We start from the raw sequence: 26432 nt of genomic DNA, 5'->3' as shown, positions 1-26432 counted from the left end.
TATGTATATATATATATATATATATATATATATATATATATATATTTAGTTTTTAGTTTTTTAGGAGGACACAGTTTCTTTATTTTAAACTTATGTGGTGCTGAGGATCAAACCCAGTGCCTTGTGTATGCTAGGTAAGTATTCTACCACTGAGCCACAACCCCAGCCCCTGTGCTATATTTTTAATTGGTTCCCTTTGTTAGATCTTATTTTGTTCTCTTCCACTTTCATTATTTTCTGCAGTGGCAATTTTTGATTCTTTGTTCAACATCCTATTTCTTTTTTTTCCTCTTTGTCTGTATCTAATTTATTATTAGCCCCTTTTAAACAATGTTTATTTTTTAGTTGTAGATGGACACAATACCTTTATTTTGATTTTATGTGGTGCTGAGGATCGAACAGCTCCTCACACATGCTAGGCAAGCACTCTACCACTGATCCACAACTCCAGCCCTATTAAAAATCATTATTAGCTCATTATACAAAATACATGTATGAAGATGTGAATTTTGTGTCAACATACCTTATATACAAACAGAGATATGATCAATTGTGGTATAAAGGTGTATTAAGAATTGTAATGCAAAAAAAGTCAGTAAGAGAGCTCATGTATAAGGGCAAAATTTGGCATGAACATACTTTATATAGAGAGTTATGAAAAATTGTTCTGTAAATAGATAATTATGAATGTAACGCATTCCATTATTGTCATGTATGAAATAAATAAATACATAAAAATCATTATTAGCCCCTTTTATTTTTTATTTTTTTAAAGAAAACTTTCATTTTTGTTTGTTTGTTTTAATTAGTTACACATGACAGTACAATGATCTTGACATATCATACATTTGAATCAGATGGGGTATAATTTCTCATTATTCTGAGTGTACAGGTTGCAGAATCACATTGGTCATGTAGTCACGTATATACCCAGAGCAATACTAGTGTCTATTTTATTCTGCTACCCTTCCATTCCCCCCTTCCCCTCCCCTCCCCTCCCATCACTTCTCTTTACCGAATCTAATGTGACCCACTTCTTTTTTTTCCCTCACATCATCATACCTGTATTCTGTATAAAGAAGGGGGTCTCCTTCCCTCTTCCATGCAATTCCCCTTTTAAAAATCATTTTTTGGGGCTGGGGTTGTGGCTCAGTGATAGAGTGCCTGCCTCGTATGTGTGAACCACTGGGTTTGATTCTTAGCACCATATAAAAATAAATAAAATAAAGGTCCATCAACAACTAAAAAATATTTTTAAAAAATCATTTTTTTCTTTTTTTGTGTAGTGTTCTTACAATGTTCGTCTTTTAAGCTTTTCTTTCTTGTCCTTTCTTTTTTGCCCCCCTGTCTTTCCTTTTCTTTCTCTCTTCATCTTCTTTTTATGCAGTATTTATTTATTTATTTGCTACTGAGGATTGAATCCATGGGAGCTTTTCCATTGAGCTACTTCTCCAGTCCTTTTTATTTTTTTATTATGAGATAGTGTCTTGCTAAGTTGCTGAGGCTGGTCTTGAACTTGTGATCCTCCTGCCTCAGTCTCCTTATGCTAGGATCACAGTCATGTGCTAGTGCCACTTTATTCTTAATGGCCCTTTCTTGCTTGTGAAACTTTTCTTTCATTCTCTTAATTTTGACATCTTTATTTTCTTGTCAATTAGACGTTTTAAAAAATATCTTCCCCTTATTTTTCTTCATCCATCATTCTATCTCATCCTTTATTCTTAACTATCCTTCCTTTGTCTTTCCTCCTTTCATTTCTTTTTCCCTCACATCCCTTTTTCCTTCCTTGTATTTTTTCATTCTCTTTTTTTGTTACTGGTACCTATTTTTAAACATTTCTCATTTCATCTTCACCTCTTTTGTTTTAACTATCATCTGTTTGAATATGTTTTGTAGTCTTTCATATTGATTTATGATATTTAAAGTCTGAACAGTTTGTCTGTGTATCTACTAACCTAGCTATCTAATCCATCTTTATTTCACTGTCTTTAAAAATAGTGACTACTTCAAAACAATTGCACTTGATTTTCTTATTGTCTCCTCACTCATATTGTTTTTCTTTAACATTTTAAATTTTTTGACTAATCATTTATAAGCTTCTTTTTTATTTATAAGCTTCTTCCCATTATATTTCAATCCTCCTTCCTTCCACTCTAACACTTTTTTTTCTAGTGCCTATAAGATATGATCTATCCATCTCTATCATATCTTTTTGTCAGTCTTCCCACCTTATATCTGCCATCCTTCCTGTCTACCTGTTTTCAATTAATCTATATTTATTTTATTCTACTTTCAACTGGATTCTTTCAAGATCTTTTTCTTGCTGACTCTACTTCTTCTCTTTTATCTCCTTCCTTTGTTCTTGCCTCTATAAGCTTTATCTTTTCTTGCTCCATTTCTTTCACTGTCTCTACCCTTGACTTTTTCTTTTTGTTCTCTACCCCATAACTACTTACCTGCCTGCCTGTCTGCCTGACCTACCTCCTTCCACTCCTCCCTCCCTTCCCATCTCTTTCCTGTACCTTATTCTTTCCTGTCTTCCTTCTTATTGTCCTTTTGTTTCCATATTCCCTATGACCTTCCTCCCTCCTATCTTCATTCATTTTCCCCTTTTCTCTCTTTCCCTTTCTCTTTTACCTTCTTTTTTCTCCTTTCTTTCTCTCCCATTCTTCTTTTACTCTTTTTCTACTAAATTGTTTTAAAAAACTGCTTCACACTCCACTCTTTCTCATTCTTTTCCACCTGTCTTCTTTCTTTTTTGTCTCAATATGCATTTATTAATGTACTTAGAAATGTAAATAGAAAATTATAAAAATGACATTTCCATTCATTTGGTTTACCAGTGTATGTCTTGCTGAAGGGAACCATTCTAGGGACAACAGACAGGATGTGGAGTGTGTGTGTGCATGCACATGACACACATGTGAACCAGTGGGGGTGAGTGTATTCTCTTAAAGTGGACCCTTTGGAATCCCGTAGGTTCTCATGTTAGCAGATAAAGACTTTCTAAAGTCTTTGTACCCTGTTCCAACTCATGTGCCCAACTAGTGCCTCATGATGGACAATGAGGGGTGTTTAAAAAATTGTTCAATGAGGAATGTCTGAGGAAACTGAGTATCCAGTTGAAGAAAGATAGCCAGAAGACACAGAAAGAGCAGGTAGTTACTGCACCTTCAAAAGGCAGAATGTTGGTTCAGGGAAGTAGGTGGTTTCCAGCTGACATAAAAAGGGTCATTCCAACTAGAAGTTGCTGAAAATCTGGGTGGGACTTGAGCAAAAGGAAGAAGTCCATGGGCCAGCAAATGTCAAAAAGTGGAAAGAATTGGGGAAAAAGGGAAAAGAAATATTAACTGACTGGCACCAAATTTCCTATACAAACTAGTTACACTGTGTGCCTAATGGATAGAGTTAAATGCTGGGCATTTAATTCAAAACATGTCATCCTCGAGTTAAATATACCAGATGCTTTCTACACTGGGCACATTTACTAGCCTATTCCCAGTCTCCTTTATAAGGGAAGTTAAGTTATCCCCATCTGCCTTGGCCACACACACATCCCCTGTGCCCGCCCGGGCCCTGGGCATGCACTTCCTCTCGATGGCGGCAGGTGGCGGTGCGGCGCGCCCTGGAGGTGCCCTTAGGCCATAGCAGGGCTCCCTCCACACTGTGGCTGCCCTGCCCAGCAAATTATTAGGGACTTTCCGGTAGCAATCACACAACTGCTATTGCAAACTGGTAAGAGGACCTCAGTGTTGAGGACGGGATTGCAAAAATGTGCCCACCCTTTTGGAAAGGCACTTTGTGGTGGGAGAACCTGTGAAGAAGCTTCTTGGGAGCAGAGCAGAGCTGTAGCAGGCTTTTCCTGTTTATGTTCCATCCTATCTATCTATCTATCTATCTATCTATCAATCATCAATCATCTATTATCTCTATCTACCTGCTAACCCACCTACCAGTTATATGTTTATTCAGCTATCAATAATCTATCTTTACATTTAATTTTTTCTGTTTGTTTTTCCTCACATTTTTCAAATCTCTTCCTCACTGCACGATGGCATTTGATTTTGTTGGCTTTCCCTCTAATATTCCTTTTGTCTTTGCTCCTTACTGACTTATTCTTTATAAACTTCTTTCCTTCTTCCTAGATTATTCTTTCTTTATATCTTTTCATTGTCACTTTCACTCTTCCCTTTTTGTACGTTTTTTGGCTTCTTATTTTAAAACTTACTTTGTTCTCTCTCTTTTGCTTCCATTATTTTCTACAGTGACATTTTATATTGACTTTTCCTTGTTAAACATCTTTGTTTCTTTCCATCTTTTCTCCTCTTTCTCTAATGCTATCATTTTAAACATTTTTACTAATTTATTATAGAAATACATGACTGTAGAATCCATTTTGACATAATTATACAAGAATGGGGTATAATTTGCTCTAATTCTGTCTCTAGCACTTCCCCTTTCCCTCACCTCCACCATCCCTCCCCATTCCCTTTCTTTTACTTTACTAATGGTATTACATTTTTTTTCTTTTTTTAATATTTATTTTTTATAGTTGTAGTTGGACACAATACCTTTATTTTACTTTTATGTGGTGCTGAGGATCAAACCCAGTGCCTCATGCATGCTAGGCAAGTGTGCTACCACTTGAACCACATCCCCAGCCCCTGCTGGGTCTAAAAATATGCTTTTTCATTTCATCTCCATCTCTTTTAACTCTTTATATTTATTTCATAAGTCTTTATATTGTCTTATGCCTTTTAAAGTTCAGTCTATCTTTCTATTTACCTATCTAATTCCCTATATTTGCACCTATCTATCCATAGTTTCTTTTTTAAAAAATTTTTTAGTTGTTGATGGACCTTTATTTTATTTATTTATATGTGGTGCTGAGAATTGAATCTAGTGCCTCACACATGCTAGGCAAGCACTCTACCACTGAGCCACAACCCCAGCCCTCAAATAATTTCTTTTTTTAAACTGACTCCCTCATTTAAATCTCTTCCCCATCAGCACAACTGTATTTGATTTTCTTATTCCCTCCTTCCACATTCATATGCTTTTTCCACATTCATAAAGTGTTCCCTGTTGACTCATCCTTCTTAGATGTCCATCCATCCATCCATCCACCATCTATCCACATCTTTCCATATCAAGTAGGTGTCATCCTTCTATCTGCATTTATTTTACTCTATTTTTACTAATTTATTTTAGATCTCTGGCTCTCTGTTCTTCACATATGTACCTAATTTTCTTACTCTTTTAAAACTAACTCCTGTCTATGTCTTATTTTTTCTCTTCTTTTTATTTTTTTTAATTTTTCTAGCTTCAACCCTTAAAAAATATTTTATTCTGCTGGGCGTGGTGGCACACGCCTGTAATTCCAATGGCTCAGGAGGCTGATACAGAAGGATCACGAATTCAAAACCAGCCTCAGAAATGGTGAGGTGCTAAAGAACTCAGTGAGACCCTGTCTCTAAATAAAATACAAATTAGGGCTGGGGATGAGGCTCAGTGGTCCAGTGCCCCTGAGTTCAATCCCTGGTATCAAAAAAAAAAAAAAAACACAAACAAACAAACAAACAAAAAACAAACAAATAAACAAACAAACAAAAAAACCAAAACGCAAGACTTTTATTCTTTGTCTCCCTTCCTTCCTTTCTTTTCCCTCCTTCTATCCTTCTGCAGTTTTACTGTCACTATATGCCTTTGTGTCATTTTATTATCATTTTATCCTCTCCCTGGCTTGAGTTATAATTTATGGCTTGATCTGCATTTCCATTGTGAGCCTATAAACTTTTTCCCTTCCTCCCTCTCCCTTATTTCCTGCGTGCCTTTTTCCTTCCTACTCCTTTTCTCTTTCTCATACTTTTAAAAGTAGTGGTTCCTCTTTCAAATATTTCCTCTTCACTTTCTCTTTTCTTTTACCTATTTAATATTGTCTTCTCTTCTGACCCCTCCTTTAAAAAATCTGGCCTGCATAACTGTCAATCTACCTACCTGTTGATCTAGCTGTCATCCATCCATGGTTGTTTCATGGCATTTTAAAAAGATTTTTTTTGACTGAATTCTTTTATACAGTTCTTTCAACCTGTTTATCTACTCACCTACCTGGGTACCTAGCTATCTTGCTACCAATCATCTATCTTTCTGTCTTTATTTATTTTTTTAAAATGCTGGATTCTTTTTAATTTCTTGTACACTACACAGTTGTACTTGATTTTCTTATTGGCTTCTCCCTTTCCCTCTCCTTTCTTTCCCTTGCTGATTCATCCTTTATGAACTTTTTTCCTTCTTCCTCTCTTCCTTCCTTCTCCTTCTTTTTTTATTTTTGCCATGCTGGGGATTGACACAGGGCTTTTCACTTGCTAGACTATCACTGAGCTATACTCTCACCCTTCTTTCTTCTTTACTTCTGCTTATTCCTTCCCTTTATCCCTAATTTCCCTTCTCCTCTTGCTGTATTTTTACTAGTTCCTTTTCCAAACCTTCTTTCCATCCCTCTGACTTCGTATATTTTTTGTCCTGACTTGTTAATGATTTTTTGGAAGTCTTTTTTTTCCTCTCTCTCCCTATCCTCTGCAATTCGGTTTAATTTTCTCAGTAGCTCTTTTTAAACTCATAAGTGTCTCATCCTTATATTGTCTTGAAGTAGCTCTACCACTGAGCTACATCCCTACTCCTTTTTATTTTTTCTTTTGAGACAGAATCTGGCTAAGTTTCCCAGGCTGGCTTTGAATTTTGGATCCTCCTACCTCAGCCTCCAGAGTCACTAGAATTATAGATGTGCATCACCATGCCTGGCCATTCTCTACTTTTTATTTTATTTTATTTTTTTTTTCAGCTGTCTTCGCACTATACATTCTCTACTTTTTAATTTTATGATTTCTTCATAGACTCATCCCTCTCTTCTTCCTTCCTGTCTTCCTTCTTTTTCTCTCTCTTAAAATCTTACTTTTTAAAAAATATGTTTTTAGTTGTATATGGACACTAATACATTTATTTTATATATTTTTATGTGGTGCTGAGGATCAAACGCAGTGCCTCACATGTGCTAGTCAAGTGCTATAACTATCTTTGAGCTACAAACTCAGCCCCAAACTCTTAAAAATGGTTTTATTTCCTCTTGGGTTCTGTAACTCTTTCTTTCCTTTTATATTGTGCCCCATTTTATTACTAGATTCTGCTTTGAAAGTATGTTCTTTCAATCTATGTTCTTTAAATGTGTGTGTCTATTTTCAGTCCTTTTTACTGCATTTGTTAAGTCACTCTTGGTATCATCTTGTGGTCACATTTTCTCTGCTTTTTCGTTTTATTCTTTTTCCTAGAGACTCATCTCTTATAACCTTTTTTTCCCCTGCTACCTTCCTCCTTTTGTTTCTTCCTTCCCTTGTTTCTTATTTCCTTCCTTTAAAAAATTTATTCTTTATAGTTGTGTATAACATTAGAATATATTTTGACATAATCAAAAAAACATGGATATAATTTGCTCTGATTCAGTTCTCAGCACCTCCCTACCCACTTTCCCTTCTTCTTGCTCCCTGTCCTCTACTGATCTTTCTGGCATTTATTTATTGGTTCTTGGGATTGAACCCAGGGGTGCTTTTACCAATGAGCTCATCCTAGCCATTTTTATTTTTTATTTTTTTGAGACAGGATTTCCTTAAGTTGAGTAGATATGGAACCTGTGATCCTCCTGCCTCAGCTTCCCAAGTAGCTGGGATTATAGCCATGTACCACTGTACCTGACAGATTTTTTTTTAAATTAGTGTCTTGTGGATACACTTGATTTTAGGATTCACTGTGGTATATTCGTGTATATACATATGAAATTTCAGTCAGATTCATCACACTTTTCTTCCGTTTTCCCATCCTTCTTTCCTCTCCCTCAATCCCCTTCCTGTACTCTACTGATCTTTCTATTTTGATGAAATTCCCTCTCCCCTTCCCCCCGTTCTCTATTTCTTCCCTCTCCTCTTATTTTGCATTAACTTCCATATACCTCTTATTTCCTTCTTTCTTTTTGAAGTACTGGGGATTGAATTTAGGGCTGCTCTACTACTGAGCTAAATCCCCAACCCTTTTTATTTTTTATTTTGAGACAAGGTCTCACTAAGTTGCCCAGGCTGACCTTGAATTTGAGATTTTTCTGACTCATCCTCCTGAGTTACTAGGATTAATGGTGTGTGCCACTGAGCCTGACTCGTCTTTCCTTCTGACTGTCCTTTCTTTTCTCCATCACTCACCTTGCCACCCTCCTTCCCACCTGCCTTTCTTCATTACTTACTAATTTTCTTTCCTTCCATTTCTGTCTCCTTCCTTCCTTCTTCACATTTTTATACCCTTTACTAGTTCCTCTTTTAAAATATTTTTTCTACCATCTGTTTTCCTTTCTATTTCCCATATCTATATTTTTGTACATTCTACATTCTTTTTTACTGGCTTCTTGTTTTTATGTTCAATCAATCATCTATCTACCTGTCTATTTAGTAGTCAATCATCTATCTTTCAGTCTTTATTTTACTACTTTTCCCTCACTCTTACTTAAAAAATCTTCCCTCTTGGGCTGGGGTTGTAGCTTAGTGGTAGAGTGCTTCCCTAGAATGTGTGAGGCCCTGGGTTCAATCCTCAGCACCACATATAATTAAATAAAGATCTATTGACAAGTAAGAAAATATTTTTAAAAATTTCCCCCTTTATATGATTGTACTTGATTGTCCTACTGTTTCTTCCCTCTGATCATTATATTCCATCTTGTCCTTGAATTAATCTTGTCTTTGTTGACTCATCCTTTACAAACTTTCCTTTTTTCTCCTCTGCCTACCTTTCTTCAATCCTTCTTTCCCTCCTTCTTTTATGTTTTTTTCATACTGGATGTGTTTAATGGTCTTTTTCACTTTCTATATTTTTACTCTGTTTTACTACTGGATTCTCCTTTTTGAAATAATTACCTTCCTATCATATCACACACCAATTTATCCATTCATCCATCCCTGTACTACTTAGCTTTCATTCACCTATATTTATTTTAATCTATATTAATCTGGCTTTTCAGACCTCTTTCCCTTCCACAATTATACTTAATTTTTATTACTAGTTTCTCCTTTTAAATTCAGAACTGTCTCATTTCCATTTTATTATTATTATTATTATTATTATTATTATTATTATTAATATTTTTAGCTGTTGATGACCTTTATTTTATTTTTATATGGGCTGAGGATCGAACCCAGTGCCTCACACATGCTAGGTAAGCACTCTACCACTGAGCCACAACCCCAGCTCCCTCCATTCTATTATTTTACTGTTTTTGCTAGACTTATTCATTTACAAATTTTCTTTACCTGTCTCCTTCCTTTTCTTTTTTCACTCCTTCTCCCTGCCTGCCTTCCTTCCCTCCTTCCTTTTTTCTGTTCTCATTACCTTTTTATATGTTTTCACTCTTTAAAAAATTTTCTCTTACTTTCTGTCTTTGTGTGCTTACATGCTTGTCCTTCTTTCTTCTTCTTTTTTCCTATCCTTTTTTTTTAAATCTGACGCCTGTTAAACATTTTTCTTAACATTCTCTTTTTATCCTGTTAATACTGCTTTTTCAACTAGCTTTCTGGTTCTTCCTGCCTATTTATTAACTTACCTATATGTCATTCGTCCACCTATCTATATTTTATTTTATCTTTAACTGATGACTTCTTTTAAGATCTCTTTCTCTCCCTGTCCTCTACAATGTACTTTTCTTACTAGCTCCTCCTTTTCAAACTCCTCTTTCACATTCTTCTTTTATATTGGTCTTTTCCCCAACCAATGTATTCCTTTAAAACTTATTTCTTTCCTTCTTTTTCTATTCTTGCCTATATTTTAGACCCCTCTGCTGTCTCTTCTTTAAAATCTTTTCTTTCTCCCTGTATTTTGTAACTCTATTTCTTTCCTTTCCCACTGCCTTCCCCCCTACTTTTAATGTCCATTTATCTATGTTTATCACCTATGTATCATCTATTTTTTTATTTTGACATATTTGTTAGTTGATTTCTTCTTTTTAGATCTCATTCTGCTGTTTATGATTATACCTATTTTTCTCATATCTCTCCTTTTCAACATTTTCTGTGTCTCATACTTACATTCTCTTTTCCTTACAGAATCTTCTCTACTTTTTCCTTAGAGACCCTTCCGTACATTTTCTTTCTCCCTTCCTCTTTCCTATGCTTTTCCCCCCTTCTTTTCATTGTTTCTCTTCTTTACTTCCTCCCTTCCTTTATGTTTTTTCTCCATTTTTTTGTTTTTTTATTAGTTGCTCAAAACATTACAATGATCTTGATTTCTTTTGCTGTCTTTCCCTTCCCCCTTTCTTTCTCTGCTTGTATGCCTGCTTACTTTTCTGTTTTCTTTTGCACCCCTTCATTATTTCCTTACTTTTCTCATTTCTTTCATTTCTCCTTCTCATTGTCCATCTTTTCTTTCTCTATCTTTCCTCTTTCTTTCCCTCTTTGCTCTCTTTCTCTCCATTATTTCTGATATTTTTTTTTACTGGCTTCTCTTTAAAAGTTTTTTTTTTCCTTCCCTTTCTATGTTTCTCTGATTCTGATTCATATATTCTTTAACTGGAATCTGACTTTTATGTTCTTTCTTTATATCCTCTATTTACCTACCCACTTACCTTCCTGCCAGCCTATCTATGTGTCTATCTAGTTATCAAACATCTTTCTGTTTATTGTTTTATGACTCCCGCTTTTAAAATCTGCCCCTCCACTCAATTGTACTTGACTCTTTTCTTAGTTCCCGTTCACTCACATTTCCTCTCATTCTTTAACTCTTTTTTTCTACTAATTCATCTTTTATAAACTCTCCTTTGCTCATTCATCTGTTCCTTCCCTCTTTATTTCTTTTACTCTCTTTATATTGTGTATTTTATAATATTTTGTTGTTCCCTTCTTCCTGTATTTTTGTCCCATCTTTTTTACTGGATGCTCCTCTTAAACATCAGTAATATCTTGATGGTTGGATAGCACTCAGTCCCAGCCCTGCTTCTTACAAAGTAGGTCACTTAGCCAATTTTATTGCCTGGAAAATATTACATCAATCTTATCTTACAGGATTGCCATTAGGATTACTGATAATGTATGAAAATCATCTAGTATAATGCTTGACCCATTGTTAAGTGTTCAATAAAATGGTGAATTTAATATAAAAAAACCAGTAATATCTTCTGGGCCTGGTGGCACATGCCTGTAATCCCAGCAGCCGGGGAGTCTGAGACAGGAGGATCACAAGTACAAAGCCAGCCTCGGCAACTTAGCAAGGCCCCAAGCAAGTTAGAGAGACCCTGTCTCAAAATAAAATATAAAAAGGGTTGAAGATGTGGCTTAATGGTTAAGTGCCCCTGGGTTCAATCTCTAGTACCAAAAACAAAACAAAACAAAACAAAACAGTACTGTTGCCATATTTGTCCATTTATGTACGTATTCATCTCTCAGTTGATGATTGATCTTTCTCTCACATTCGCTCTCCTGTTATTTTATTATTTTCCCTAGGTTCATCATTTTTAAAAATCTCTTTTCTCTCCTCGTCTTTCCTTCTTTCCCTCTTCCTTTTAGTCTGTTTTTTATTGGCTCTTCATTTTTCTCTTCTATTATTCCCTATTTTAGTACTGCCTATTTTACTGTTTTCTACTTTTAAAGATCAGTCTACCTGTCTACCTTCCTACTTACCTAGCTAGATGTCTAGCTAACAGTCATATTTCTATATTTTGTTCTTTTTTTGGTACTGATTTCCACTTTTTAAAATTCTACCCCCATCTCCCCCAAAATAGTTCCTGATTTTCTGGCTAGCTCCTGTTCACTCTCACCTCCTTTTAAATGTAATTCTTTCTTCTCTTGATTTCTCCATTAACTAACTTCTTTCTCCTTTCCTCCCATCCTCCCTGCCTTCCTCTGTTCTCCTCTTTTCTGCTGTCTCCTCTTTTTAAACTTTTTCTTCCCTTCACTCTAGTTCCATTTTTATAAAATTGTCTGTTTCTGACTTCTTTTATCTTCCTATATATGTAACTTCCAAACACTTGCCTGTCAAGCACTCATTTTAATGAATTTAAAAAATCGATCTCCTTCTCATTTCTCTTTTTCCCTTCTTCAGCTGTACACGAGTCTACTTTTAAACTTGTTGTATTCCTTCCTTCCTAATTTCTGAACTCTCATCTTCTTCTATTTCTTGTGTCTGAGTATAAATAACTCTCTCTCTCCTCTGTTCTTTGCCAGCTTGGCATGCTTGCTTCCTTCCTTTGAATTTCCTGCCTCCCAGAGTGACCCACATCTTGCCCTCACTTCTCTCCCTCCTTTCTCCCTGTATATTTTCCCACTCACTTCTCTGAACTCTTTATTTCTGTGTGTCTTCTGTAACTCCCCCTCTTGCTTTTATTTTTGGTACCCAGGGGTACTTTACCACTGAGCCAAGTCCCTGGTCCTATTAATTTATTTAGAATATTTAGAATGAGAAAAGAAATCACAAATTACAATTTTTTAAAAAACTTACAATAACCACAAATGTTACAATTGCCAGAAAAAATGACCCAATCTATTTATCATCATGTCACACATCTTTAATTATTTTCCCTTTACTTTTTTTTCTGCATGCTTTGTTTCTTCAACTGATAATTTTAACTATTAGTTTTGAGAGCAGAAATAGCTGTTTCCTTGAATATGGTTATCAGAATATGTTTATTAATTATAGTTCATAATTTTTAACATTATGAAGCTTTTCCAGCTTTCTTTCCATAAAATTATTATTTTTTGGCTTCCTATAGAATTTATTTCTCACTTGTAATTAAAATTTTTTAATAACAAATTATTCTAAACACATAAAAATCATGACTTATCTCTCTTATTTTTCTTATTTAATGACTTGTATCCTTTAAATCTCCCTCTAGAATTGTACTTGATTTTCTTTCTGTTTCATCTTTTCAAATTCCTCTCATACACAAATGCTTCAGTTTTTCTTTTACCTAATCCTAATGACTCATTTTTTATTAAAGTTGCCTACCTCCCTTACTTCTCTCTTTACTGGCAAAGATTCTTATGGACCAAACTTGAGTTAGGTTCTTGAACCTTCTGTTGGGCCCATCTTGCACTTCCTTGTAAAATCCAGTTTTACCAAAGAACCCTGCTAAACCAGTTTAGTCAGAACTTTACATACTCCATGTCTGATTACCCTTAGTATCCAATGTGGTTCCTCATCCTCTACCACCCTTCCAGATGATATCTGATCACCCTGGCCTGTCTTTAGCAAGAATCCTGTTAGGCTGGTTTAGCCACAATCCCCTTTACCCCTGGTGTTTTCTCTTATCAATTCTGTATCCACAAATACCCACTCTGCTCCATTGGCTATCAATTTTCACTAGCCCATGCTTTATATGAAGTTGAGCCAAGATCTAATATGTAGTTTCTTTTTCCCTATGTCTCTGTAGCCCTGAATCAAATGTTTTACTGTTTTAACTACTGTCTAGCTCTGGTTTACTTTAATGCTCCCTCCTTCTTTTACTTTTTTTCCTCTCCTCTTTCTTTCTTGCACAGAAGGTTTTTTTTTTTTTTTTTTTTTTTTAACTACTAGTTTCTCCTATTCACATCTGATCTATCTACATGGTTACCTACCATTCTATCTTTATTTTTCTCTTTTTAGATATGATATCACTAAGTTGCTAAGGACCTCCCTAAGTTGCTGAGGCTGCCCTCAACTTGGGATCCTTCTGCCTCAGTCTCCTCGTTACTGGGATTATGGGTGTGCACCACTGTGTCCCATCAACTTTTCTATTTTTACACTTCTTTCTCTCTCTCTTTTCTTTCTTTCCTCCTTTTTTTATTTTTGTTGCTCCCCTTTCACTTCTTTTTTCTGCCTACCTTCTATCTTTCCTCCCCTTTCTTCTTTATTCATCCTTGTCCCATCCGTTTCTTTATGCTCCTTTACCCCTCCTCTCCTCTTTTTCTTCTTCTCCTACATTCTTTTTACTGGTTCTTCTTAAACTTTTCTTTCCTTCTATTTAACTCTTTTTTGTACTGTATTTGTGGATTCACTTTTTAAAAGTTTATTCTATTTAACTTATTTCTGCCTGTCATCTTCATTTTACTGCATTTATTTTCACTGAATTTTCTTTTTAAAAAAAATCTATTGTTATCCATAATTCTAGGTAATTTTCTTCTTTTTTTCAAACATTTTCTCTTTCACTCTCAGATTCTCTATTTTCAAATTTAACCTAGATACTCATCTCTTTTACACTTTTAATCTTTTTTCTCATCTTTTCCTTTCTTCCCTGTTTCCCTTTTTGTAGTCTCTTGATGTTCTCTTTCTCTTGCCTGCCTCCTTGCATTTCCCCACCCACCCCAAATCAAATCTACTTTTACTTGTTTTCTTCCTTTCCATCTCTTTATTTTTTCCTTCCTATCATTCTCCCTTTAGTCTGTCCTCTTCCTTTCCCTACCTTTTCTTTTTAAACTCTCATCTAACTGACTCCTGTTTTAAAGATCTTTTCTTTTTTTCTGTATCTTTCTTGTTTTTGTATTATCTTTTTTACTGGCTTCTTTTCAGAGTCCTACCTATATCAGCCTGTATATTTAACTATTAAATAATCTATCTTTGCTACGTTTTTTATGGTTTTACTTTTTAACCCCACCCCATGTTGTTCTTAGTTTTCTTGCTTGTTCTCTTCAAGCTTTTTTTTCCCTCTTTTACCTTTACTCTATCATTTTCTGTGCTATTTCTTACTGGCTCTTCCTTTTTAGTCTTATGTACATACATACCCACCTATCTAACTAGCTATCAATCATTTCTATTTCTATTTAACACTTTTTCCCCCACATTTTTATTGGTGCATTAAAGTTGTACATAATGATGGGATTTGTTGTTACATATTCATACGTGCACACAGTATAACAATATAATTCTGCCAATATCACTCCCCATCCAGCACTTGCCCCCTACCTTCCCTCCTCTTACTCCTTGGTCCCTTTCCTCTATTGATATCCTTTAGATTTCCATGACATTTGTCCCTAATAGCTCTCTTTTTAAATGTCTTTTCAAAATATCGTTACCTATATTGTACTTGATCTTCTCACTGGCTCCTCCTTTTCAATTTCTCTTTCCCTTTGTCTCATTTACTTTGCTCTTTTCCCAGTGTGCCATCCCTTTTAAAGTTCTTTGTTTTGTTTTTTCTGTTCCCCCAATTTTTCTTCCTTGTTTTATTTGTCTATGTGTTTTACTTTCTCTTTTATTTGCTTATTTTCTTCCCTCCCTATCCTTCCTACCTTCTTTCCTGGTTCCTTCCCTCCCTCTCTCCTTTTTTTTTTTTTAAACTCATTTTATGCTGGATTATTTTCTTAAGCTTCTCCCCCCTTTCCTTCTCTGTTTCTAATTCTCTCCCTCCTGCTATCTTGCTTTGTACTGTGTTTAATTTCTGGTTTATAGTTTTTAAATCAGACCCACCTGTCTGATTTTTATGACTATTTTGTCTTTTTTTTTTTTTTAATGGAAATCTCTTTTTAAAAATACCCTTCCTTCCCTAACACTTAAATTTCTTACTGGCTCCTTCTTTCAAACATATCTCCCACAATTACACTTCCTCTTGTTTTTCATTCTCCTTTTTCCTATTGGATCATCCTTTTAAAATTTCCCTTTCTTCTTTTTCTTGTTTATGCGTTTATCTATGACTTTTACCCCACCTCTTTCTTTCAAAATGTTTCTTACAGTTTTTCTTGCCTCCCTTATTTTCTTCCCTTTCTTCCTTCCTTCCTCCATCTTTTCCTTCTCCTCCCCCTGAACCCCTCTCCTTCTTCCTTTTCACCTTTCATGTTTTCCTTCTCTTCCTCCCTCCTTTATCCCTTCCTACGTTTTTTACTTACATTTTATAGACTTCTCTTTTAAAATTTCTTTTACTATAAAAGTCTCCCTGTTAAGCCCTGTCCCTTTTTATTTTACTCTTTTCCTACTAGCTCATTCTTTTTAAACTTCTTTCCTTTCTCTGCCTTTCCTTTCCCCTCTTTCTTAACATTTTTCTTCCTCTTTTCGTTCACTCTTTTCTTTCCTCACTTTCTTCCTTCCTCCCCCCAACCTTCCTTTATTTATTTTTACAGGCTTCTCTTTGAGAATTTATATTTCCCTCTTCTATTTCTTATTTTAACTCTCCCCTGCTTATTTTTGTCCTTTTTTATGGTTTATCTTTTTTAAAAAAAAGTATTTTTAGTGGCAGATAGACACATGTGTTTATTTAATTTATTTATTTTTATGTGGTGCTGAGGATTGAACCAGTGTCTCATACATGCTAGGCAAGTGCTCTGCCACTGACCCCAGCCCCAGCCCCTGCTTTCTGTCTTTTTTAAAAAATATTTATTTTTTAGTTGTAGTTGGACACAATATATTTTACTTTATTTATTTTCATGTGGTTTTGAGGATCAAACCCAGGGCCTCGCACATGCAAGGCAAACACTCTATGCTGAGCCACAATTCCAGCCCACCTTCCTTTTTTTTTTAACCTCATCTTACTTGCTGTCTTTCTCTGGTCCCTTTATTTCTCTCTTTTTCTCTTCCTCCACCTTCTTTGTCTTTCTTTCTTCCACGGTTTCTTTGTATACTTTCCTTCAACATTTTTCTTACTGGCTGTTCCCTTTTAAGGGTCTGTTTATATTATTTATCATTTAGTATTGCTATCTCCTTTTAAAATCTTTTTCTTTATTGTACTTTTCTTACTGAGTTATTATAAATTTCTGTTTTGTTTTTTAATTCCCCTCTTTTTACTTAACTTTCTTTTTATATCTATATATTTTATATCTATGTATCATTTTCTTTCTGCCTCCTTTTTATTTTTCTTCCTTCTTTTTCACCTATTCTCTTCCTATTGTACCCTTTACTTTGATTTAGTCTACCTTCATTGTTTTGTGTTTTCTTACTGGTGTCTGCTTTTCCCTTTTAAAGTCTATAATCTCTATCTACCCATCTATCTTTTTTTGTGATAATGGGAATTGGATGCAGGGGTACTTCACCAGTGAGATACATTCCTAGTACTACTTTTTTCTTCTTTTTATTGGTTCTTTTTAGTTATACATTAGTATTCATTTTGACATACTCATAAAAGCATGAAATATAATTTGTTCTAATTCCGTCCTCAGTACTTCCCCTTTCCCTCCCTTTCTCCCTCTTCCTATTCCCTTCCTTCTACTTTACTGATCTTCTGTTTACTTAGTTTTCTTAAAATTAATGTCTTTTAATTTTAAAAATGGATGTACATGATGGTGAGATTCACTGTGGTGTATTCATATACGTACATAAGAGAGGCCAGATTCATTCCCATTTCTTTCCCTATCCCATCCTTTCTCTCTTCCCTTATTCCTCCTTCATCTACTTCACTGATCTATTTTTATTCTGAGTCATGGCCTTGCTAAGTTGCTGAGATTGGCTTTGAATTTGCAGTTCTCCAGCCTTAGCCACCTGAGAAGCTGAGATTAAAGTGCTTGTCTTTTTTACTCCCTTTCTTGCATTTTCTTTCTCCTTTCTTTGCCTGTTTTCTTCCTCCTCATCTTTCCCCCATTTCTTTCTGTCTCTTACTTGTTTCATTTTATTCTCCAGCTGGCTTCTTCTGTACAATTTCTTTCTTTGACTCTTTCCTCCTCCTGGTCACCATTTCATCCTTTGTTTTTGTACCATCTTTCTTTCTCCTCCTTTCTAACTTTTTGTTGTTACCTTTTCTGTTTCTTGCTTATGTTTTTTCTTTTATATCTCTTTGAAATTTTTCTTTTTTCTTACTAGCTTGCTCTCTCTAGTTAGATTAAGTATGATTTTTCTTACTGATTTATCATTATTTTATATTTCTCTTTTTTGTCTACTTAATCTGATTTTTTTGTAATTTTTTTCTCTAACTGGTTCCTTTTCTTACACTTTTTTTTTTTTTTTTTACTCCTTACTGGCTCTTCCTTTTAAACTTATTTCTCTCTCTCTTGTTCTCTGTTTCCTCTTTATTGGCTGTTTGCTCTTATTGGCTCCTTTTAAAACCAGATGTACAGCACTATTGTCTACTTAGTCACTTTATAAGAACAATTGATCTGTTATAATGTTTATTATATACATGTGTATGTGTATACTCTTTATAATTGGAGTTGTAACTGGGAAGTGCCTTACACAGTGCCTGAGACAGGTACTGAGAACTTCTAGGATTTAACTTTTGCAAGAGTCTTTGTTTTCACCATATAAGTAGAGAAGGGTTTTCTAAAAATACCAATATTTAATATACACAAATGCTTCTTCTACTTAGTTCTTTTTTCTCTCTTACCTGTTTCATCTTGTCTTTTGTTTTCAAGGATATTTTCTTGTGATTCACTTGCTTTATGCCCATTTCTTTGCCCTTTTTGATAATGATAGGCGATTTTTTTCTCTAGAAGAGCTTGTTTCTAAAATATTAAAAATATATTTAATATATTTAAAATTGTTAATATCAACTTGCCATTAGAAATTAAAAAACATACTTCAAATGTTATAGTGTATTTGAAGTGAATCTTCATTCATGTCTGAAAATTTATAAAGTTACAATGAGTACAAAACTACAAAGGTAGTAAAGCAGTAATTTCCTGTTGTGGCCCAGCATGAAGAAAAAAAATTTTTTGTAATACTGTGTATCAAACCCAGAGCCTATGTATGCTAGGCAAGTGTTCTACCATTGAGTCACATCTCCAGCTCAAGAAAAATATATTTTAATAATTTATTAATAATTAATGATGAACTAATCAATTAATTAATAATTTAACTAATTGTCTGCTTTTTCAAGGTTGTTCACACTTCAGATAAGCCCTTGAAGTACAGGTTTAGGCCAAACTGGATCTCTGCAGTCTAGGCCACTTGTGACACCACTGTAATATTAAAAAAATGGCAAAAGCCTTTCCTCAAACTGCCCAAGTCTTTGGTGAAAGCTCACTACCTTCCGGTCAATCTCTTGTCTGATTTTCCGACGTTGTTCTTCAACTTTTGCTTCTCTTTTTACTTCTTCTCTGATTTTTGTCAGAAGAAACATTTCTTTTGTTTTCCATTCCTAAGAAGCACAATGTTACCGTAGTCAGCATGGATTCTCTGAAATACTTTTTAAAAGTATTTTGTATATCTTCCATCAATAAGCAAAATAGGGCAAATCCACAGCCTAATTGAAATTGAGCCAACCATAATGAAAATCTCACACTGGATTTAGAATTGGCTTGTTTCATTTTCTTTCATTGGGAATGTGTTGGTGGATGCAATGGAATGGCAAAAGGAAAGAAATTATTTTGTTATCATATGTTTAATTCAAGGATAAGTGTGGTTCCAAAGATAGTTCTAAAAGGCTACTGGCAAGAGGGTTTTCTCTTCTGGACTCAGGGTATATTATATGTTATCTGTTGCTCTTAAATATATTTTGATGGAAAAACTAAACAAATAATAGCTTTGTCTAAATTTGCGGAAGGAGAATGCAGCCATGATTATTTTTCACTAGGCTCAAATTATAAAATTAAAGAACAGATAAAGTCGGACTGTGTGACTATAATATAAGGGACCTGTAATTTGTGGTATAAATCTATTTCAATTAAAAGCTTGTTTATTATAACAGGGATAAAAGATTTACAGGGGTTTATTTTTCAAACCTGAAATAACTTCAGGTGAGAATACATGGTTACATATAAAACAACCATACTCAATTTTCACCCTGATATTTAAAATTTGGCATTCCTTACCTCTTCAATTTGTCTATGTAAGTTAAGTTTCCTTCTTAGATGTTCCTGATGTCGTCTTTCTTCTTCCTTCATCTGAAGTGCACTCTGCCTTTCTGTTGTGTTTTCATTCTTGTCTAATTCCCTACTAATCATATGTAAATATCTAAGTAAAAGTACAAATATAAGTGAAAGTAAGTTGACGATTTCCTTCATGATGGCATTTTCTACTTTAATATTTCCAAATCACCAGTTTTATTGCTTTTTATTTACTAAACTACAGGGAATTGAGAGTTATTCAGGGACTTTTAAGCCGGCCTGATCCACCAACTCATCATGATATACTTGTTTTACCATTCTGTTATGCAATTTTCTGTTCCTATGCCTGGGACAATGGCAAAATATGGAACAGTGTGATTAAAATTTTACAAAAAATATTTAGAACTCAGTGGTTTGGGGTATATGACTGTCCAAAGATGGCCAAAATCAAATGAAAGATTGATTTTGGTGGGGGCTGGAGTTGTGGCTTAGAGGCAGAGCACTTGCCTAGCGTGTGTGTTGCTCTGGGTTCGAGTCTCAGCACCACATGTCAATAAATAAAATAAAATTCCATTGACAACTAAAAAAATATGTTAAAAAACTGACTTTGGAAAACCACATTTGAATTTCCTTGAAATTTAAGTGGGCATTGGCCTTTCTGTGACTCTCAGGTCCCTGTACAACCTATCATTTACAGAGAGGTATGTAGACTGTCACTCTGGGACACTAGTGGATTAGTATATATTCTAGCATATCATGAGGTGAATTCATGCAATATAAGAGCTAGGTGATTAGGAGACTGGTCTTTACTCTGATAAAAGGAAAAAAACTGCTTAACTCATCTTTTACCTACCTCCTGAAGCTCTGCCTCAATGGCAACATTGAGTGTGTGTGGCAGTAGCTAAAAGAGCACATAGTTTGTTATAGAATGATATATATTGCACTCACTTCTTTAAATTTATGTTTGAAATATGTGCTAAGGACACATTCTCTCTCCCTTTGCTAGTATGGCCTTGGTTTTCCAAGATCAAGGATTAGTACTTTGGATTTCTTCTTCGAATATCAGTTTGATTTACCTCTTGGGTTCCTACTGGCTCAACTTTGTTAGGTAGAAACTCTCCCCTGAGCTGTGGTACCAATGTTCCCAATCCCTCTACCTCTTGTTCTATCTCTTCTCTCCACAACAAAAACTATTGGTGGGTTGAACAGTGTTAAACTTTTGTTCATTTTGTAGTCAAGTCTTTCTAGTATTTTATAGCTTTTTGGGATCCACATGTATCCATGAAATGTGCATTAACTTTGATCATACCTGTGTTTTATTAACAAGTCTTGGTCTGGAGTTGTTTGTGAGCTTCCCTGTAATAGCCATTGTTGGAAACGGGTAGCATCACAATTATCATAGACTCCCTTGTTTTCTTGCAAATCATTTACTTGTTTTTCAATCATTTTCTGAAAGCAAAAAGTATTAAAGCTTTTATGTTTTTTTTAAAAGACAGAGAGAGGAGAAAGAGAATTTTAATATTTATTTTTTAGTTTACGGCAGACACAACATCTTTGTTTGTATGTGGTGCTGAGGATCGAACCAGGGCCGCACGCATGCCAGGCGAGCGCACTACCACTTGAGCCACATCCCCAGCCCAAAAGCTTTTATGTTTGTCAGAAGTAAACCTATCTTTTGACATATTTTCTTAAAATTTTAGGCTTAGTAAATGCCTTGTGCTTTGCAAATGGTTAAGTCTGTTAACTTGCATTTCAGTCTAGTGTGGCTCCACTTCAGACAAAGAAATACTTTTCTCAATAAATGAAAATACAATGTTTCATTATGGTTTTTTTTTTGTAGATTCCTTACAGTGACTTTATTAGATTTTTTACCTTAATGTTTTTGGTTAGAATATTTTTTAGGTTACAATCTTTTAAGACAATGTTCTGCATAGTACCAAACTTTAGATAAAAAATTTTAAGTCCCAAATAAACAAATTGAAGAACTTGACTTACTTGCTCTCGTACATAGTTTTTTTGAAAGTCTATTTTTAAACTGGTCAGATATTGTCTGTACTTATTCAATTCCTTCAAGGAACATATAACCTATAAAACCAAAACCAAAAATATAAACACAAAGTTGTAAGAATCACAACACTTTCTAGAGAAGATAATAATAAGAACATTCATTTTAGTAAGAATTTTGAGATCAAATCTAACAATAATGCACCCTGGTAACAACTTTGAAGGCAGTATCTGTATTTAATTCCTTTATCAGCAGGAAATTTCTATCTAAATAATATTATTTTATTAATGTCTTACATCATAGCCAGAAATTTGCTATTCCCACTCAGTTTGCTATTTAAATACCAACATAGTAATGATGTTTAACCCTCAAAAGAATTTATTCTGTCAATCTGTATTCTGCTGGGTTCCATTTGTTGCCAGTTTTTCCAATAGGTATGGGAAATTACTTTTAGATGTAGAGGAAAGGCACTACATTTTGGGGAAAATACATAAATAAATGTGTTATATTATGCATGTCTTTACATACTCAACTTTTTGGTAAATATCTTTTGCTGTTTTTAAAGAAAACGGTCAAGTAGGAAGTAGTTTTAGAAAAAAAGCCACCTGATTTTCCCTGACCCAAATACTGAGTAATTAATTTAATTTTAAATTAAGTATTGCTCAACTAGATGTTGACACAGGCTGCAAGTGGGGCACAGAAGAGCAAATGTCTATCAAGTCCGTAGGTTTCTGCTAGTTAACAGGAAGTAGGTTTCAACATACTTTATTATTGCTGGTGATGTAACCGCCTTTCCTTAGTCGCTTCAGCATATCTTTTCTCTTATAGTATGTTTTTAGATGTGGATCGTGTAGATTTTTATAGCTGGGTTCCAGAAGTCGGCAATAAGGATCATTAAGATTAAAACCAAAAGAAGGTTGATAGAGCTGCAAACAAAAAGATACAGAAGTATTATAAATGCAAAATGAATGAAGTTACACTTTTTTCAGTGCTGGGCATGGAATAGAAGCCTCACACATGCTAGGCAAGTGCTCTAGCACTGAACTACATCCCCAGACCCAAACATCAATTTGTGAAAATGATTAGGATATTCATCAAAAATAAAACATGCAAGCAGAATCTGAAGTGAGAAAGTGCAGACAATGGGATAATTTGGTAAACCTATTGCCTTTCTCTTCCTGTCCTCTCCCAGAGTATGTTTAGGATGAAGGTGGCAGGTGGAATCCTAATTTGTACACTCTGTGTTCAGTCTGCCTGTGGCCTCAACCTCAGTCCTGACACACAGAGGTCAGACTGACTGTTGGGAAGGAGGAGAGAGTGCATGCCAGGTTTCAGGAGCCAGATGGACAAATACACAGAAATAGGAACCAGCATGGGTATGTGTTTAGGCAGAAAAGACCCCAGACTGTTAAGTTGAGGCTCTGATTGGATATAAAGCTAAATGAGCACTGAATGGAACACCTGAGGCATGTCCTAGGGTCTTCTGTCATCAAAATGATAACTCCATTTGGTGTTTGAAATTCAAGTTGAGATAAAGCATAACCACAGAAAAATGTTTTAAGTTTAATAGCAAGCTGAAAAGGATAAAGAAAAACACTTAAACTCTATTAAAAACCAGTTTACCATTTCACTTATATTTGTAGTATAGAATACATTAGTACTTCCTGGGAGAACTGGTAGCTTGACCCCTAGAGGCATATCCAACAGATGAGATACTCCAACTTCTGGAATGGTTCTTTTCTGCGAGCTCTGTCAGATACAATTAGAAAGTTTGTGTTTTCTTCTAGGAAGTTCCATTCAGTTTAGACCAATCAATTATACTTCAGTGGGCTAATACTTCAAAATAAATCAAACAATCACACACAGGATTGAAAGAACTCGCCAGACCAGCAACCCTGAGGACTTTCCTGCTTCCGAGGGTCAACAGCATCTGTGTCCCGCCCAAGCCTAGTCCCGGCCGTTGGCAGTGGCAGCGGTAGTGGCAGCTAAAATCACTGGTTGATGGAGGCCAGCGAGTAGACAACGGAATTGTTAAGGATCTGCCGGTTCCCTCCCATTAATGGACATCTACTCGACTGGACCCAACTGCCTACCTGAAACCCCACCCCCAGGGCCAACAGGAGGACTGGCAGACACTCACTATGCCGCAGTCCTTCTCAGCTTTCAGGGTGCTGGTGGCCACCTTGGTGGCAGCTACTTTGGCACTCTTAGAACAGCTATTGAGGTACAGCTCCATGGCCATCCGTCAGCCCCCGGGGGCCGGGGGCTGTGGTAGCAGGCCGTCTTCGTTTCTCCTTCTATACTTTGCCCACTCTATGCTCTGATTAAGTCTGCGCAGCCAAGACCCTGGTTGTTAGGGTAACGCATCAGCCAAGCCACGCCCCTCACAATACTGGGTTCCAGACTGCGGTGGCGATGTCATCATATGGCATAGGCCCAATGGACGTCTCACTAACCGCCTCTTCCCAACGGACATCTCACCAACGGCTTCTCCTCAGTGGACATCTAGCTAACAGGTGTCACCCAAATGTGCACCATTCATAGGGCGAGGGAACTGAAGCACCACCTTGTATCCAGGATACGTGTGTTCAAGATCCAAGCCTCGAGGCTTCAGTACCTCAAAAGTTAGGAAAGTGGTCTGAAATCCCGACCACAGCTGGGGTTTCCTGTCTTTTTGAAACTCATATCTCTCATTTTCCAGAATGTATCTGACTTTATCAGTAGGTAGATGGATTTAATTCCTTTAATTCTTCCTGGCCGCCACACAGCTAATGTTCCACAAGTGTTCACATCCATGAGTAATTGTGTGGTTTTTATTAGAATCAGAGGGTGACTTTCCACATTCACCTCCTTTATAGACAAAGTAACCTCCCTTCCCCTTCCCCTAGGCATACTCCCAGTCCCACTTAAGGACACTATGCTTTTGTTAAACTTGAGACTTACAGGTTTCCATGACTTTATTGAGTTATTACGGATGCTAGCTAAAGGGCAGTAGGACTGATCCTGGGACAAATTTCCAAAGCTAGCAGCATAACTGGATATTAGTTGGAAAAATGGACACCAGGCTTAAAGGACTGGGGTGTTTTATAACAAATTTTGGGGAGATGAAACAAATTGTTCACACTGAATTTACATTGACTATGGATGAAAGGGGCAGGGCAACATGAAGTGAACAAAATCCTGGGAAAAGACCTTAATCCATAGAAATGTGTTTGTGCTTCTTGGTTGTTTGGCTTCTCAACACACAGGAAAGGAATATGGAGCAGTTTTTTTTCTTTATTGATTCAGCTTTATGCAGCGAGTTAAAATGGCCTTCTCTTCTTTCCTGCCTCGATTCTCTGGCCCTTCAGTTAGATCACCTCCAAATTCTTAACAGTTTCTTCAAGAGCCCAATGCTTCCTCCATTGAATTCCTGTTTCCTGTCCTGGACTTTTCATTTCTCTGGCCCTTCTCTCCCTCCTTTTATTTCTTTCTACCTTCTCAACCAACCAACCAACATCTACTGAGTGCCTGATCTGTGCCAGACACTGTATTGTGTACTGAGGATTCATACTCTCTATCACCAAGGAGCTCAGTATAGTGCAAATATATAAAGGGTTGAGACTGAAACTGACTTTTTAGGATTTTGTTCTTTTTCTCTGTGATACATATGTATCTAGTTTATATACATATAGACCCAACACACATCATAATTAAACTTCTGAAAACTATTGTAACCATCCAGAGACAAATGAAACATTACTTACTGGAGAAAATGGATTTGAATGACAGAGTATTTCTCATCTGAAACCATGGAAGCCAGAAGGAAGAGGTAAAGCACTTTTCAAGTGCTGAGAGAAATGAATTACCAACTGTGAGTTCTATACTCAGTGAAAATACCCTTCAGGAATGAAGAAGAAATAGAAACATTCTCAGAGGAAGGAGGACTAGAATTCATTGTTAGCAAAACTACTCTTGGTGGCTAAAGGAAGCTATCTAAGCAGAAATGAAATAACACCCATTCTGAGGAAGGGGTGAGGATCAGGAGATTTAAATTCAAATTTAAGTTCAAATTTAGTGATACAGAATGAAAATACAGATAGCTCTTTTCTGTTATATTTAAAACATGGATATTCTGGGACTCATTTCATGTCCATGGAGACATGGAGCTCTTGAGGATAATTCACTCAGATCCAGATCAAAGACATGAATACTGTGACTCAGCAAGGTACAGAGCTGTCCAATGAGGAATGCAATCTGCTTTCAGTGGCCTACAAAAATGTGGTCAGGGGGCTATAAGTCTGCCTGAAGGGTCATCTTGAGCATCAAGCAGAAAATGTTACAAATGGGCTGGGCACAGTGGCTCATGCTTGTAATCCCAGCAACTCTGGAGGCCGAGACAGGAGGATCACAAGCTTGAGGTCAACCTCAGCAAATTATTGAGACTCTGCCTCAAAATTAAAAAAAAAAATAAAAAATAAAAAGGACTAGGGATGTGATAAAGCACCCCTGGGTTCAATCCATGGTTTAAAAAAAAGAAGAAGAAAGAGTAGGAGGAGGGAAGAGGAGGAGGAGAAAAAAGAGGAGGAGGAAGAGGAAGAGGAGGTGGAGGAGGAGGAGGAGGAGGAAGAAGAAGAAGAGGAGGAGGAGGAGGAAGAAGAGGAGGAGGAGGAAGAAGAGGAGGAGGAGGAGGAGGAGGTGGAAGGAAGGTTTGT

General features: G+C 35.8%; 1 protein-coding gene and 1 pseudogene across 1 annotated transcript in view; one reads left to right on the top strand and one right to left on the bottom strand.

Annotated features, from left to right (window-relative positions):
* LOC107153021 (fibrous sheath-interacting protein 2-like) overlaps positions 1-23980 on the bottom strand; it is a 67604-nt gene extending 43624 nt beyond the window's left edge. The window contains exons 1-6 of the mRNA XM_015498535.1: positions 23879-23980; positions 22503-22664; positions 21729-21818; positions 21043-21182; positions 19719-19860; positions 18293-18410 (exon numbers count right to left, since the gene is read on the bottom strand). Of these exons, the coding sequence (XP_015354021.1) occupies positions 18293-18410; positions 19719-19860; positions 21043-21182; positions 21729-21818; positions 22503-22664; positions 23879-23980 (754 nt within the window). The remainder of the gene's footprint in view (positions 1-18292; positions 18411-19718; positions 19861-21042; positions 21183-21728; positions 21819-22502; positions 22665-23878) is intronic.
* A 173-nt stretch (positions 23981-24153) lies between these two features.
* Positions 24154-26432, top strand: part of LOC107153020 — a 7715-nt pseudogene continuing 5436 nt past the window's right edge.

Source organism: Marmota marmota, unplaced genomic scaffold (genome assembly GCF_001458135.2).
Source record: "Marmota marmota marmota unplaced genomic scaffold, marMar, whole genome shotgun sequence".
Taxonomy (NCBI): Eukaryota; Metazoa; Chordata; class Mammalia; order Rodentia; family Sciuridae; genus Marmota; species Marmota marmota.
The sequence above is the reverse complement of the archived record's forward strand: the minus strand, read 5'-3'. Positions and strand labels throughout refer to the sequence as shown.